This window comes from Castor canadensis, chromosome 2, assembly GCF_047511655.1.
Source record: "Castor canadensis chromosome 2, mCasCan1.hap1v2, whole genome shotgun sequence".
Classification (NCBI taxonomy): domain Eukaryota; kingdom Metazoa; phylum Chordata; class Mammalia; order Rodentia; family Castoridae; genus Castor; species Castor canadensis.
The window spans coordinates 187176070-187191901 of NC_133387.1; the positions used below are offsets into that span (position 1 = coordinate 187176070).

At 46.7% G+C, this 15832-nt stretch overlaps 1 protein-coding gene across 4 annotated transcripts in view; it reads right to left on the reverse strand.

The window, feature by feature from the left end:
• The window catches only part of Zbtb16 (zinc finger and BTB domain containing 16), a 178851-nt gene that overhangs the window by 56110 nt on the left and 106909 nt on the right, over positions 1–15832 (reverse strand). For all 4 annotated transcript variants that reach the window (XM_020180105.2, XM_020180111.2, XM_020180106.2 and 1 more), the window contains exon 4: positions 6830–6916. In XM_020180105.2, coding sequence (XP_020035694.1) covers positions 6830–6916 — 87 coding nt within the window. The remainder of the gene's footprint in view (positions 1–6829; positions 6917–15832) is intronic.

Consider the following 15832-nt stretch of genomic DNA (forward strand, 5'->3'; position numbering starts at 1 on the left):
TGGACTCAAAGAGTTGAAGGTTCCTACAGGTCACTCTCATGGTGTCCTGGTCACTGAGATTGCCCACCTTCTCTCTTAAGACATAATGAAGACTATCCCAGCTCTCTCCCCTTGAGCCCAGCAGCCAAGGTATCTCCTCTGTCCTCGAATTAACACCACCCAATCCTATCTGTTGCCCCCAGGCCTGTTCAAGCCCCACACGGGAGTGTACAGTGGCTTGAACAACATTATGACTTGTAAAACCCACTCCTAATTAGTTTGACTTTGAATAAAGAGGGTAATTATTTTTAAATTTATTAACTGCTGCCTGGCCGGAGAAGTTTCCAGATCAAATGACATGGAGAAGCTATTTCTGTTCAGTGATGCAGCAATTTATATTACTGATCGGTCATTAAAACCTCTGGCACAAAACCACTTGTGCTTCCTGAGCCAAGATAGTGTCCGTGTGTCAAATTTCAACCCTAGAGTATAAATTAAGCCATTAATGGTATTTATCAGTTTATCTGGACTTAAAGAACTACTTACTAATTTAATTCTCACTATCAAACCCAGGAGGAGTCTGTGAACGTGCACATGTACGCATGTGTGTTTTCTCACTCTTATTTTACTCAACGGTGTAAAAAAAAAACTTCTGATGTGTAAATGAAGTACAAGCATCTCGGGAGCTGCCTAGCTGTTAATTCCTCCCTGCTCTGCAACCCAAACATTTTGGAAGCAGCAGTGTTTTGCAATATGTATTTGTCATAATATAAAAGGTGTAAAATGATCTCTGTTTATCTCTTCAAAGTCTTTGCTGTACCAAAACAGAAAACTGCAATGTGACAACAAAGCCTGAGCCCAGCCCAACCGTAAGTACGGCCTCCCTGAGCACCAACTTGAGTTCATCAAGATCCTGAGGGAAGGCAGCAAGGAGGGGTCACACATAGCAGGGCAGAAACCTGGCAACATGAACTAGCTGTCTGCTTGGCCACACTGGAATTGGAGCTACTTTCTATTAAATTCATCTTTCATTCTGCAAGACACCATACTCACCCACACTACGCGATACTGCGTATTTCCTCCCCACAGGGTGACCTTGGGCTTGGAACTCCTGGATCCAATCTGATTCAGAGAAATTATGTCCTACCCTAGGAGGAGGATGTAGGAATTCTTAGTTCAGTGGGCCACAGGGATGTAAAAGAGCCCCACCCAGATCAGGGCCACGAGTTAAACGACTAAGTAGGCTGTTCCTAAACTGCTCAGTCCACGAACCCACGCAAAACGGTGGGTCAACGTGCAAACCGTTGAGTAGAAGAGCACTGAAGTTGGAGTTGGGTCAAGTTTCAGCTCACCACTTTCTAGAGGAGTAACTAGTGGGTAGCTTCTAGGCCTCTGTTTTCTCACCTGTAAAATGGGTATAAACCAAGGTATCACAAATAGCAGATGGCAATAGTATTATTTTATTCTCCCCAGGATCTCCATTCCTTCTCCTTTCCAGATCGATAGCTTTCTCTCTTTCTTTCTTCCCCAATGACACCTGGAGCTTCGCTGGGCTTGTCCCTCTCTGGTAGCTCTAGGGTTATTTGCAGCATTACCTATAATCAGTCCTCTCTCTTATCCTGAGTCTTCTTTCCTAAAACAGAGATGGCAAACAGAGTTCACGTTCTCTCATCAGTTGTTAAAGGAGACTCAAACAGCAAGCGCACCAGCCTAGTAAGCATGAGACCCTGAACTCAAACACCAGTGCCACAAAAAAAAAAAGGGCCGGGCAGCTACTCAGGAGGCAGAGATCAGGAGGACAGAGGTTCAAAGCCATCCCAGGCGAACAGTTCATGAGACCCTAACTCAAAAATACCTAACACACAAAAAAGGGCTGGTGGAGTGGCTCAAGGTGTAGGCCCTGAATTCAAGTCCCAGTAAGAAGGAATGAATGAATGAATGAAGTTGTTACAGAAGCCTAAGGATCTACCTGGATTCAGCAGAAAGTAGTGCCACATGCCAGGAACAGACAAAGTGTCACACAGGCCAACTCACTGCCAATTCCACATAAAGGATGAGACTGCTATTGTACCCACATATTGTACCCAGCACAGAGCATGGTGCATGTCCCATGCTAGCAAGCACCTGAAGGCCTTTGCTGCAAAGGAGCTTGCCCACAGCCCACACCCAGGCTGGGGTGCCTTTCTCAAGGCTCCCACCTTGACCTCGCATCCCTAATTTCATTTTCTCCATTCCTCACCTTTGCAAGAGCTCAGTTTATTCAATCTTTATTGAGCAAGTCACGTGGGGCACATTTTATCTCCACAGAAGGAGTGGCACTAGACAGCTGACTTTTCTCTGTGAGGCCTCCCTCTTCCATAGGGAGGCTCTAGCCACAGAGTCTCTGGTGGGAAGCAAAGGTCACAGACCACCACTCTAGCTTCCTTCAAGAACAGAAAGTGTGCCGGGTGCCGGTGGCTCATGCCTGTAATCCTAGCTACTCAGGAAGCAGAGATCAGGAGGATCGAGGTTCAAAGCCAGCCCAGGCAAACAGTTCGCAACACCCTAACTCAAAAAAACCCTTCACAAAAAAAATAGGGCTAGAAGAGTGGCTCGAGGTAGAGGCCCTGAGTTCAAGCTCCAGTACTCCAAACAAACAAATAAAAAAACAGAAGTGTGGCTTTGTCACCAATGTGTCCGCAGCATATGCCAGGCACACAGGAGGTACTCAGTAAGTATCAGACTGTGCTTGGGAACAACCTTTCCCGAGGCTCACCCCTCAGGACTCAGCTTCCCCAGCCTCTGGCTTGGAGGGCAGCTTTCTCCCTCCTGCTGCAAATTTCATCTGGATGGACAGAATTCAATGTGTGGCTAAGCTGGCTTAAAAGTATCATCCATGATCCAGGTCAGAATTCTCCAGAGTGGGATTCTTGGACCCATGTGGGAACCAAGAATGGCTGGGACCTTGGGAGACCTGGTCCTCCCCTCACTTTCAAAACCAGATTTGGAAACCCAGGTAAAATAACCTAACCAGGGAGATGGTGGTTGGAATAATGGCTCACTGTCCTATCATTACAGGGCAAGGCAGCTCCAAACCAGAACCCGTGATACCAGTGTGAGGAGGTGTGTTTCCCGCTGAGGATATTTTGTGAGGTGGAAGGACTAGAACTCAGAAATATTGATGACCATAAGTACGCCAGCCCTGCACTAGCTTATCTCAAGATGGCTGCCCTCACCAGCCCCCCACTGAGAAGAAGGGTCTAGGCTTCCACCAACTTAAATCTGAGGCCGACCTGTGACAACTTTGATCATCAAACACAGCACAAGTGAGGCTGTGTGTCTCCAGTTATTTTCCCAGCTTTTAAGACAGCTGGCAATGTCTGTGTCCTAACTCCTGAAGCCCTGAGCTGGCAGGTGCAAGACCCAGCAACTCTGTGACTGCGAGTCGATGTGCAGGAGCTCTGAGTCAGGTATGTAAGTACAGAAGCCATCAGACATCCAGGCCCGTGGAGTCTTCAGATGACGACAGCCCCAGACATCACCTGAAGGTGGCCAAGAAACCCTAAGTAAAAGCCCGTCCAGCTGAGCCCAGTCAACCCACAGAGCTGTTGGGGATAACACTTGCGTCAGTGCTGTTGGGATGGTTTGTTACACAGCAATTGATAGCAGGAACACTGCACCAGATCAGTCCCCACTCTGCAGACGCCAGAGTGCTACTTCAAATGCAAAAAGCAGGTCATGTCATTCTCACTCCAAACCCTCCCATGGGGCTGCAGGCATAGCTCAGTGGTAGGACACACGCCAAGTATGCATGTTTAATCCCCAGAGCCAAAAAGAAATTCTCCAGTGCTCTATTTTCCCCTTCTCTATATACAGTCGTGTGTGTGTGTATATATGCACGTATATATTGAAATATAAACAAATATTCATACTATAGTCAGTAATTCTGTGTGTATATGTATATAGCTACATAGTCCACATATATGCACACACATACATACACACGTGTGTTTATGTACATATATACACGTATACACACATATGTATGGTGGCACGTGTGAAACCTGTTACTCTTTTTGGTACACGACAGGGCTCATTTAAATATATACATGTACATTACATACACACACAGCTTTATAAAATACAGTACACGTACCATGCAATATATAACTTGTGCTTTTGAAGAATATACTCTAATAGATTTTGATATATTTGGACTTGTGCAACCATCACCACAATCAATTCCAGAATATTTTCATCACTCCCCTTCATTAGCAATCAGTCCCATTTACTCCAACACCTTCAGCCTCTGGCACCTACCATTTTCTTTGGGTCTGTATACATTTGCCCACTCTGAACATTTCACCCAAATGGGAAACCCATAGCGTGGTCTTTTGTGACTGGCTTCTTTCACAGAGCAATTTGAAGGTTCATCCAGGTGGCAGTATGTATCAGTGCTTTGTTCCTTTTTCTGGCCAAATCGTATTTCTCTGCATGGGTACACCACGATTTTTGTTCATTCATCAGTCAGTGGACTTCAGGCATTTCCATTTTGCAGCCGTGGTGCTGCTAGGAACACTCATGTACAGTTTTTGTATGGACACATGGTGTCACTTCTCCTGGTTAATAGGAAGGAGTGCAAATGCTGGGTCACGTAGCAACTCTATGACCTTGTGAGGAGCTGCCAGGCTGTTCTCCAAAGTGGCTGCGCCATTTCACTTTCCACCAGCCAGGTCTGAGGTTCTGCTTTTCCCACATCCTCAGCAATGCTTGCTTCTATCTGAACCTTTTATTACAGCCACATCCTAGTGGGTGTGAAGTGGTGTCTCACTGAGGTTTTGATTCTCATCTCCCTAGTGGCTAATGGTGCAGCATACCTTTCCCTGTGTTCACCGGCCATTTGCCCATCTTGGGAGTTAGGTCTACTCAGATCCATTGCCCACTTAATCTGGCTATTTCTATTTTTGTATCCATTTAATTTGGCTATTTATATTTTTTATTTTTGAGTTGTAGGGTTTTAAAAAAAATATTTTCTAGCTGTAAGTTCCTTATCAGAAATACGATTTGCAAATACATTCTCCCCCTGCACACACAGAATAAAACCCAGATTCCTTATTAGAGTTGAGATCCACCTGATTTCCACCCTCATCTGTCACCTCACTCCCTGCTCTCCACCACACTATACTGAGTTTCATACTGTTCCTTGAACTTGTGAGGCCTGTCCTCGTCTCAGGGCCTCTGCAAGTGCTGCTTCCTCTGCCCAGGCTCTCTTTCTAGAGATATCTGGGCACTCACTCCTTCACTTCAGATCTCCGCTCAATGTCGCCTTCTCAGAGAGCCCTTCTTCCCTACATATTTTATCTAAAATATTGCTTTTCTCCCATTTTTTTCTCTATTTTTTTTTTTTGGTGGTATAGGGGTTTGAACTCAGGGTCTTGCGCTTGCTAAGCAGATGCTCTGCCACTCGAGCCTCGCCTCCAGCCCTTTTTATGTTATGTCCAGCTTTACGCCTGAACTAGCTTCCTATTCATGCTTCCATGTGTAGCTGGGATGACAGACGTGACCCACCATGCCCAGCCACTGGTTAAGATGGGGTCTTGCAAACTTTTTGCCTAGACTGGCCTCAAACTGTGATCCTCTGGATCTCCACTTCCTAAGTGCTGGGATTACAGGCTTGAGCCACTGTGCCTGGCCTCTCCCTACCATTTTCTATCCTCTCACTGCTTTATTTTTTCTTAATGTCATTTATTACAACTTGACATTATATCACATACTTAATTGCTGATACTGTCTTCCAGTTAGAAACTCAGTTCTGTCAGTGGCAGGAATGTTGTCTGTCTTGTATGTTACTACATCCTAAATGCCCACACAGTGCCAGGTACACTGTAGGAACTCAACAAACATTTATTAAATTAAACTCATCTGTTACTATTTATTTAGTGCTTACTCTGAGCCAAACACTCTGCGAAAGCACTTCAAATAAAATATCTCATTTAATCCCCACAACAACCCTATGCTATGAGAGATGCTTCATTGTTAAAACCCCAATGAAGAAAGTTCAGGAAATTTATCCATGGTTCCACAAACAGGAAGGGGCAGAGTCAGGATTAAATCCAGCCAGGTTAATCTCTGAACAACAGGCTCTACAACACCTGTCCCCAGAATTACATTTAGAAAGTCCTTTTCTGTCCTTTGAGCCTTGGTTTCTTCATCTATAACATGGGAGTAGCCTCTGACCTCACAGGGTTATGAAAGACGGGCCATGAGCGAATCGGACCTGGCATATCGTGAGCCTTTGATCAGTATGAGCTGGGATGATGACGTCAACGATGATGTCAATTACAGTAATATGGTGGCATTAGTGCTGTGAGCTCACTCACTGCTTTGAAAGCAAATCAAGCTGCACCATCACTAGTTAATATTCAAATACATCCCTGTGTACAGACTGGTGCCTTTTGGACGATGACCCAACCTCAGGAGGAGGACTAACCGCTGTGCTACATGAGGGTTTCAGCGTTTCATCGCAGGGGTGCAAAAGGCTTTCTGACCGTTCACTTGAGGAAGGGGAGGCTTAGATAGCATCAGACAGACTCAGGCCTCAGAAGGGACATACACAATGCCTCCATGAGGACAGGATCTCAGTGGCCTGTTACAGTCAGAATCATGACCTCATCCAGCACAGCTGTTTCCACGGGGCACCATCATACCTGTAAATTTCTACCCAGACCCACAGGCAAGAGTCACTGTCATGACAGCAGCTTGGCCCCACTCACAGCAACCCCTGCGAATGGCTGGATATCATGTTTGCTAAGAAGAGATACTACCAAGGCCCTTCATGTCCATGCAAGAATGGAAATCAAAGGCCACTCACCAGTATGGGTCTGCCTGTGTGTCTCCAGGGCATCCTCTTTCGAGAACTGTGCACCGCACTGATCACAAACAAAGGCTTTGGCACCCGCTGCAAGAGAGGAGAGGTGGTTAAGAGCACCTGTGTGTCCAGTAAGGCACTAGAACCTCACGAGGACTACTTTTTGTACACACTTGTAGCCCCCCAGTGCTGTCTTGAGACCACCTCATATCTCCCCAGGCTTTACTGTGTACCAGAAACAATGCTAAATACTTAATGTACACCATTTAATTTAATCCTAACAACAACCATTTCAAGTACCATACTTTAGACCCCATTTAGCAGATGAGACTACGCAAGTTCAGAGAGGTTAAGTACCCTGCCCAGTGTCACACAGCAGGTAATATTAGAGGTGGATTTGAACCCAGGCAGCCTGGCTTCAGAGCCTTTGCTCTTAATCCCTGCAGCTACGGCCTCCTCAGATGTCAATGCTTTATGGATAAGAGTGTGAGCTCTGGGATTATCTTCCCACAACTGAAAAAATGAAAATCTACTTTACCATCTCATACAGCAGGTCTTTCAGTAGGATTTTATTTGGAAAAATGATTCCACTACTCTTTAAAAAAAGTTTGAGGGTGGGTGGGCGCGGTGGTGCATGTTGTAATCCAAATACATAAGAGACTGAAGCAGGAGGATCATGAGTTCAAGACCAAGTTGGACTACATAGTGAGCCCCTGTCTCAAAAAAGAGTTTGAAAACTTCTGCCTCGGAGTATCAGCATACAGTTAAGGAACATAACTCAGAACACAAAGACTTAAACACCAAGGAACACTTCTTGCTAGTAAAGGAGAACCCTAGTCTATGAGGACCCCGACCTCATTGACACCCATATTCCAAATGGTGAGCAAGATATATTCTAGCAAGTGCTCAGTAAATAGAAGTTGACTGAATAAATGAGCATGAAGTACCCCAGGGGAGATATGAAATTGCTTTTCCTGAAGAGAGTTAAAAGTAACTACTGTCATTTGCCATAGGTGGCTGAAGTTGAGTTTCACCTGGAGGCAGGGAGAATCCCGTGATGACCTCTGGGTGTCCTTCAACCTGCAAGAGATCCTCAGACCAAGCACCTGGTCCATGGCTTTGAAAACAAGAGCGAGAAAATTTCTCTTGGGGATGATGGCAAAGCTGTCATGGTGTTCACAGAAGTGACAGCTAGAACCACTTTCATCCATTCACAGAGGAAATGTAGAAAGTACCTCAAAAAACAGAGTGGGCAAGGATGGGGAAGGTGGGGCTGGATGGAGTCACAGCTCCCTGACAGTGAGCAATTTCCCCTAGTCCCCAATCATTAGCCATCGATGAATTTCTGTGGATGTGTAAGGGAGCTGTTTTTAATTGCATTTTTTTTTCTTTGTGGTTCTATCTGTTCTCACGGCTCCCTCCAGAAGACTGGGGGGGCGGACACCTTCTGACTTGGCCGTCACACTGGAGCCCTGTGATCCAGTGAGGAGCCAACAGCACCACAGGCTTCAAAGGGATGTGGTGTGGTGGTGGTCTCAGAACCAGCCATCGATGTGGCCCTGTAGTAGCGTCTCATTTTAATGACCAAGAAGCAGAGAGAAAGGAAGGAGGGAGGTAGGAAATGAAGGGCGGATGTGCACCATTAGACAAGTTCAGACGAAGATAAAAACAGATGAGCACATGCAATCTAGAAAAGGTTGCTGGCGTGGCCCAAGCCTGACCGCATCTTGGTTGCCTTCAACATCCTCCTCACTCCACCCCACTTGCTGAAAGTCACGAAATTCAGCTCAGTGTGTGTGAAAGTCCCTGTCCTCAGGGACTGCAGGTCAGGCTCATTACACACAGATACCACAGACATCAGCTCCCACCGCTGGCTCCCATTCATGAAGTCCCAATGTTCCTTCCATCCCTTACCAAGAGCAACTCTGACCCCCCAGCTCTCCAAGGTGAGCCAAAGAGCAAAGGCAGGCAGTTCTACGGATACACAAGCAGAGCAGAGGGTGCCAGATGAAACCTGCTCCCCCAAGGAGGCTGTGCCTTTAAATTGTCTCTGAAATGGCTGGCTCAGAGGCAGAAATATTTGGCAGCCCTGAAATTAAAAGTGATAAATTTCCTCGCCAAGCTTTGATCGATAATAGAGGCCTCATCTGTTAATCAATAAGACAGTCTCTGCCTGTTTACTGTGCATATGTTGTTCACTGCTGCCTTCAGTATGACGTCAGGTTTGCATTCAAAGCAACTCAAGTGTGTATAAGCCACATGGCTATTCCCAAAATGCATTATGGTGACATCACTCAGCCCCTGATACATTTATAAAGCATCAATGGAGGAAGTGGAGAGAGCCAAGGAGGTCATGCCAGCTCAACATGACAGGTTCATAGAGACCTCGCAGCAGCATTTACCCCCACAAAATTTCCTGGGGCTCATCTGGGAGTGGGGAGAACCCCAAGGACACAGCTAAGGGACAACCATGAATATCACATCCATCCTTTGACATGTATGCCAGGAGGTGGATGACAGTAAGTAAGCAAGAGATGAAATTCCTGCCCTCATGGAGCTTATAGTCAAGAGAAGACGGAAGATTTTTAAAAAGCAAGTCAACATACACAGGACGGACAGAGATGAGTGATAGGGTGAGTGAAGAAGGATTGATTGCCAGGGGATACTGTTTTGGACAAGGTGGTCAGGGAAGAGGCCTGGGATGAGCTGGTATCTGTGAGAAGAACTGGAGGAAAGAAGGCAATAAGAAGCAATGGTCCTGTTTGGGAACATCCACACCAGACAAAGCAAGAGCCAGGAGGCCAGCTGGACAGAATGGGGCCAGGGAGGGGACAACAGGAGCCAGAATCAAGAACGTAACAGATTGTGGTGAGAGAAATTAAATAGCAGAGGGAGAACAGCAGGAAGATAAAGTGAGCTACCCCCACACTATCTGTCTCAACTACAGACCCAAGTGAACGAGGAAAGGAACAGTAAAATCTAGAGAATCCCAAGCCTGGCTCAGCCACTTACTGCTGTGGACCTCATAGAAGTCATCACCCCTTGGTGAACCTCTTCCCCAGACTGTACAATGGATATGACCTTATCTGTCTGCTTCACTGACCCTGCTAGTGGGAGACAAGGGACATCAATGAACACAAAACTTGTTAATCACCAAGTGCTCTGAGTTTATAAGAGCTCATTGATGCTATTTATACCCAAGGAGGCTGTGGCATGACTCAAGATTTGAGTCAGACAGAGCAGAGTTCCCATCCCAACAGAGCTAGTCACCAGCTGTGACCCTCAGCAAAGTCCCTAACCTCAGTGAGCCTGCCACCTCATCTGTAAAATGGGAACAGGTTCCTCAGAGAGGTTAATGTGCTCAGCTCAGTGTATGTGAACCAGTAAATAGCAGCTACCATCAACGTCAGTCATTACTGCTTTAAACAAGAGCTCTCTTTGTGCAATTAAAGTATGATTGATTTTACTGAAATTCAATGCGCAGTTATTTGGGTGTCATTTATCTTGTATAAAGTAAGTCTCTGCCACACATATGCTCACCTCCCTCTGATTTAAAGGTGAGACTTTTGTTGAGGGAGAGCTGAAAACTCTTGTTATAGGACCAATGCGTCAGTATCAGCAACTGTCACTAACTTCCCAGGACAAGTTCCAGGAGCCCCATTCGATGATTCTGTGTTTCTGGGCTCGTTTCTGTCTTCCCAAATGGACTGTGAGCTCCATGAGAGGAGCCTCATATTTGTCATGGTCTCTGTTGAATCCCTAATGTCCCATGTCCTGCCTGGCACACAGCTCGTGTGCACTAAACGCTTGTTCAAGGAAACCCTCAGACAGGTTCCTGGGTGCTAAACCGGCCTGAGAACGGACCACTGACCATTAAGGCACTGCCAGGCTGTCCCCTAGGGGCTGGCAGAGTCTTTACTCTACATGTTCTGGGTTCTCTACAGCCCTTTCTGGAAACTCAAGCATGTGGTCTCTGGCTGGAGCTCAGGAAGTGCAAGGGAGAAGAAAGGAAAGACTAGGAGGGAGGGCTATCTGCTTCCTCAGGAGCAAGCCCTCAACCTAACCACCCAGCCCTCTCCCCTCAGAAGCAAGAAGATGACCCCTCACTCCAGTACAGTCAGTGAGTATCTGATCCCTAGGCAGACCTCAGGAGGGCAGGCTGGGCCCTCCACTGCCGGCAGTGTTCTGCTGGGGAATATTCCCTCCCCCAACCCAGCCTAAGTTCATCTGGGATTCAGTGAACCCAACTGCTACAGGCAGACAGACATCCTTGCCCTGCCAGACTCCCAGGGACTCTGCAGAAGAGAGCTCAAGGATGTTCTCATCACCACACATGTAGAATAGTGGGCTGCCTAACCACTGGGAGTTTTCCAGACCCACTCTTCTCCCCCTTTATCTTGACTTCCTAGTACCTCCAGAAGGTTAGACAGGCTCAAAGGACAGAGGCAAACTCAAAGCAGCTAAAGGTGTGGTGAGAAGAAAAGACACAGACACTACAGTCCAGCTGAGGCTGGGGCAGGGATCACTTGGACTCACAGGAGTTAAAGAAGGAACTGGCCAAAAGGCACTTGCAAAAACATAATGGTTTATCTAAATGCCAGAATTCCAATGGCAACAGAGCCGAAATCCAATAGAAGCCATGACAAGTTCCCCACAGCTGCCCCCCTCTTCCGGGCTTCTCTCACTTGGCAAAGAATCGAGCCTTCTCCCTACTTGCCTTCCTAAGCAGAAGCAGGGCTGGGGTCTCAAGCTTCTACAGAAGATGCTCAAAGCAATCAGATACAGAATGGTGCCTCCCTGAAGGATAGAAGGCAGAGCCAATGAGAGAAGAAAAAAATTTCAAAAATCCCTCCCTCTCCAAGCCCTCCCCCACCCCAAGCTATTAATAATCTTTAAAAAAGGAACCACTGGGGGGAAAAAAAAAACACCTAATGCTTGCCAGCATCTAATGTTGAGTGGTGTGTCCTTTTTTTAATTCCTTGAAATTTTAAAATAAACATCTTGAATGTTCTGATGAGATATGCATGCCTGCTTACATAAGGAAGTACAGAGTGTACCAAAACAGCAGACCCAAAAAAAGCATAAGCTGTCAGAACAATGAGTACAGACACAGGGCATTTTACAACAGGCCATGGTGTACAGTTTTATTTACAGTACCTCTTATCAGACAGAGAACAGCACACTACCTGCCAATTCTAAAGGCCAGGACTGCGTGTTCCTTCCCTCAAGGAGATGTGTACTCCCAGACAGGAGCTGCCGGCAGACTAGCATTTGCTCTCTCTAGCTCTTGCTTTCTTTCTCCTTATCAACAAAATGAAAGGCCGGGGCAGACCAGAGTGTCTTTGAGAGACACAGACTCAGGAAAGGGGAGTAGGGGGCAGATATCACTGTCTGGACACCCACCAGCCCTGTGGATGGCCTAGGATGTGTGTCAAGAGAGCTGGGGCTGACACAGCAGTAGGGACACTGGCCTCACTGCAGGATGGCAGGTGAATGAACCTGTGATGTAGGGCCCCAAGTTGTGGAGAAAGCTACAGAGACAGAGGTCACCTGGCTAAGGATGACTCCTTTCCAAATCTCTGGTAGTCAACTTCCCACCACTGACCTGGTAAAGACTGATACCTCCCGTGTGGCTCAATGTCCACTCTATATAAGTCAAGCCCTTGGGATGGGTCCAAAAGAAACACTGAGGTATCTCTAGGTCTGACAGAACATTTCTCCTCCCCAGTAAATGTCATACTACAGTAGCAGGAGTACCATGGTGCTTGGTGCTCTTGGCTCTTATGGTCCCCACTCAGGTTTCACAGGGACAACACAGGTCAACCCTGTCCCTTATCTTCCAACTCTTGAGGGGTTTAGAGAGCTCCTGTGTTACATTTTTTAGCCCCAACAGGTAGTCCAGTAGGTTTAGAAATAGCCCATGGTCAGCGCGCGCACACACACACACACTAAGCTTACAGCTTCGTAGTAACCTCATCAAAAACACGCTCTCTGGAATCAAACAAACCCGGGTTCATGGCCAAGTTCTACCATTCCTAGCTCACACTCTAATGAGTGAGTTGTCTTTTCTAGACCTGTTTCTTGGCCTGTAAAACTGGGCTCAATGTGTCTACATCACAGGGTTGGTCAAGTGATGACTAACTTAAACAACATATGCAAAGTCTTTAACCTGTACCTGGCAGATAGTAACTGCTCAATAAATGCTAGCTGTCATTAACAGCAATAGCACTGCCATTACTTTACTTCCCAGTGCCAATGTAAGAGACATACACAAAAATCCAGCGAGTGTAATAGATGCATCATAGTATTTAAGGCATGCTTACCACCCCAGCCAAAACACAAAGAGAAAAAGAAAGGACAAAAGAAGTCCACTCTGGTAAGTTTTCATTCTGCAGATTTTCTCTAGGGCATGCAGGCTAAGGAAAGACAGATGCTACCAATCACTGCGTTCCCCCAAGGGAGCCCAGTGCAAACCAACTGTTACATGGAAAGACAGGGTCAGCTCACTCTTCTTGGGACAAGGCACCTCGCCAGTCCACTCCCATCACCACTCACAGGCAACTTTTAATAGCATCACTGTCCTTCTGCTAGCCACCCAGAAGGTAACTGAGAAATGTAAAAGAATTTAAGCTAAATTATTTTAAATACAATACAAGTATTATGGTATATTTATTGCAGTTAAAAAAGCACACAAAGCTTCCTAAAGTCTAAGGGTGCTGACTGAGGGCTCACTGACTGTGACCTCTAACCTCTTCCATCCCCAGGCAATTTCTACAACTGGGCAGTCCAGGTACCTTGGTAATCAGTACAAGGGCACAAAAATCTCTTACTCCAGGGACAACAGTCCCTGCTGTGAGGGATAAGACTTCCTCCCAGACATGTCGTGCCAGTGAGGCAGTCTCTCTGCGGTTAAAAGTCAGGCCCTTCAGATGAATTCCTGCAGTGGCTAGCGACCAGACATGGCTTTGAGGCGCTTCCTCTCATTGGTGCTATGGTCTTGGCATCAACTCTGTAGCCTCACAACTCCTCTTAAAACAGAGTTGTTAAACCTCATGGTAGTTTAAACAAAAACTATATGAAGTACTGACACACAGCAGGTGCTCAAGTCACAGTCACTATGATTACAGATTAATTTCATAACATCAAGTTAATGAGCTCCAGGGGGCAAACCCGTGGCTAGAGCTTCCAGGAACTCCAGCCCATAATACCTCCAGCTCCAGAGCTCCTGGGAGAAGGCCCAATGACAGGAAGTGATCAGCCTGGGGAGGTGAGACTACCTCCAGGACCCCAGTGTGCATATTCCACCTGCTTGGAATGGAAGAGGAGGTCATTCTTAGATGAGGCGAGGTGTATTACCAGTTCAAGGGCAGTCTGCTGGTCTAGAGCGTCTGAAGAGAAACGGAATCGGGATCTCAACTGTTACTACCTGAGCTGTGAGACCCTGGATGAGTCTCCTCATCTCTCCATTTGTAAATGAAGGAGCGAGAAGCACCTGGCAGAAAAATCTCAATGTGGCTGTAACAGGGAGCTCAAATGCTCATAAGCCTTGGTGATACCCCAGCCAGAGCTGGGGAATCCTCCACCAGAGAATACAGGCAGGCAGAAGGGAACAGAGAATCCAGACATGGGCAGTCAAGAGCCAGGTCAGGCTGCACCACCAAGGCTGTGTGAGAGGCTGAGCCCTCAGTTCCAGGGACGCCTGGGTTCTTAGGTTTCACGGCTTTGTTTTGTTTAAGGGATATGACATTGCATCCGGGCATTTGTTAAGAGGCTGGGCTTTTAAACAAAGCCAAAGGAATGGCAGTGGGGATTTCAACCATGATTTTATGGGACATTTCCTCAAACCCTGGACACATCAACAATCACCTTCCTTCCTTCCTTCCTGGCCCCCACCTGGGGACTCTCAGGTAAGAGGTTGGGAATGATAAGAGAGGTGGTATACAGCCATCAAACAGTCCCAAAGCTCTATTTGTTACTTGAGCCTCTGTCTCCTCTTCTCATCCTCAAAGACCATACTCCTCTTCTAAAGCAGCCTGGTCTCACCCACAATCTCAGGTCTGCACTCACAATCTGGTATGGGAGATTTAACAGATGTGCACACCTGTACATGCTCTTCTCCCCACAGTTAAGATTCACAGTGCTGCTTGGACAAAAGAAAACAGAAAAACAGCTGGCTGCTGTGGCTCAAGCCTATTATCCTAGCTACTTGGGAAGTGGAGATTGGGAGGATCATGATTCAAGGCCAGCCCAGGCAAAAAGTTAGCAAGACCCCATCTCAACCAATGACTGGGTATGGTGGCACATGCCTGTCATTCCAGCTATGCTGGAAAGCACAAGTAGGAAGATCATGGTTCCAGGCTGACCCAGGCACAAAGCAAGAGCCTATTTCAAAAATAATCAATGCAAAGAAAGGGCTGGTAGAGCAGCAGAGTGCTAAGGCGCCTGCCTAGCAAGTGCAATGCCCTGAATTCAACCTTCAGTACTGCCCAAAAACAGAAAAGGAAAAGACAGTAGAAAAGCAGAGTCAGTCCAAGGTACTAGGCCAAGATCAAAGCCCTGCCTATCCCACAAAATTTCAAGCTGATGCCTTCCACTGACTTGGCCACCCACCATCCCTTGACACTCTCTCCTATTAAATTTTCACTTGAGGTGTTTTCTGAGGGAACAGAGAGAGGCTTCTTCAGCCTTAAGAGCATTCTGGTCCTCCCTTCCTCCCTCCAATCTGGTTCCTTTACCCTCATTGCTCCCTGACTGGGCAGTACACCATGTCTTCTCGTGATGTCAGGGCATCTTTGGGGTCTCTGTATTGATAACTCCCTCATTCCCTCTCTTCTCAGGATCCCCCATTTTCCCCCTACTCCTAGCATCTCTCTTCAATGCCACTTGCAAAGAGTTGCAGTGTGTGTATATTTTGTTTTGTTTTTTTAAGTTAAAATGCCCTTAGGTAACCGTACTTCAACAAATGGCAAGACACTGAGTCTTTGCAAAGGCTTCAAATTCTGTCAC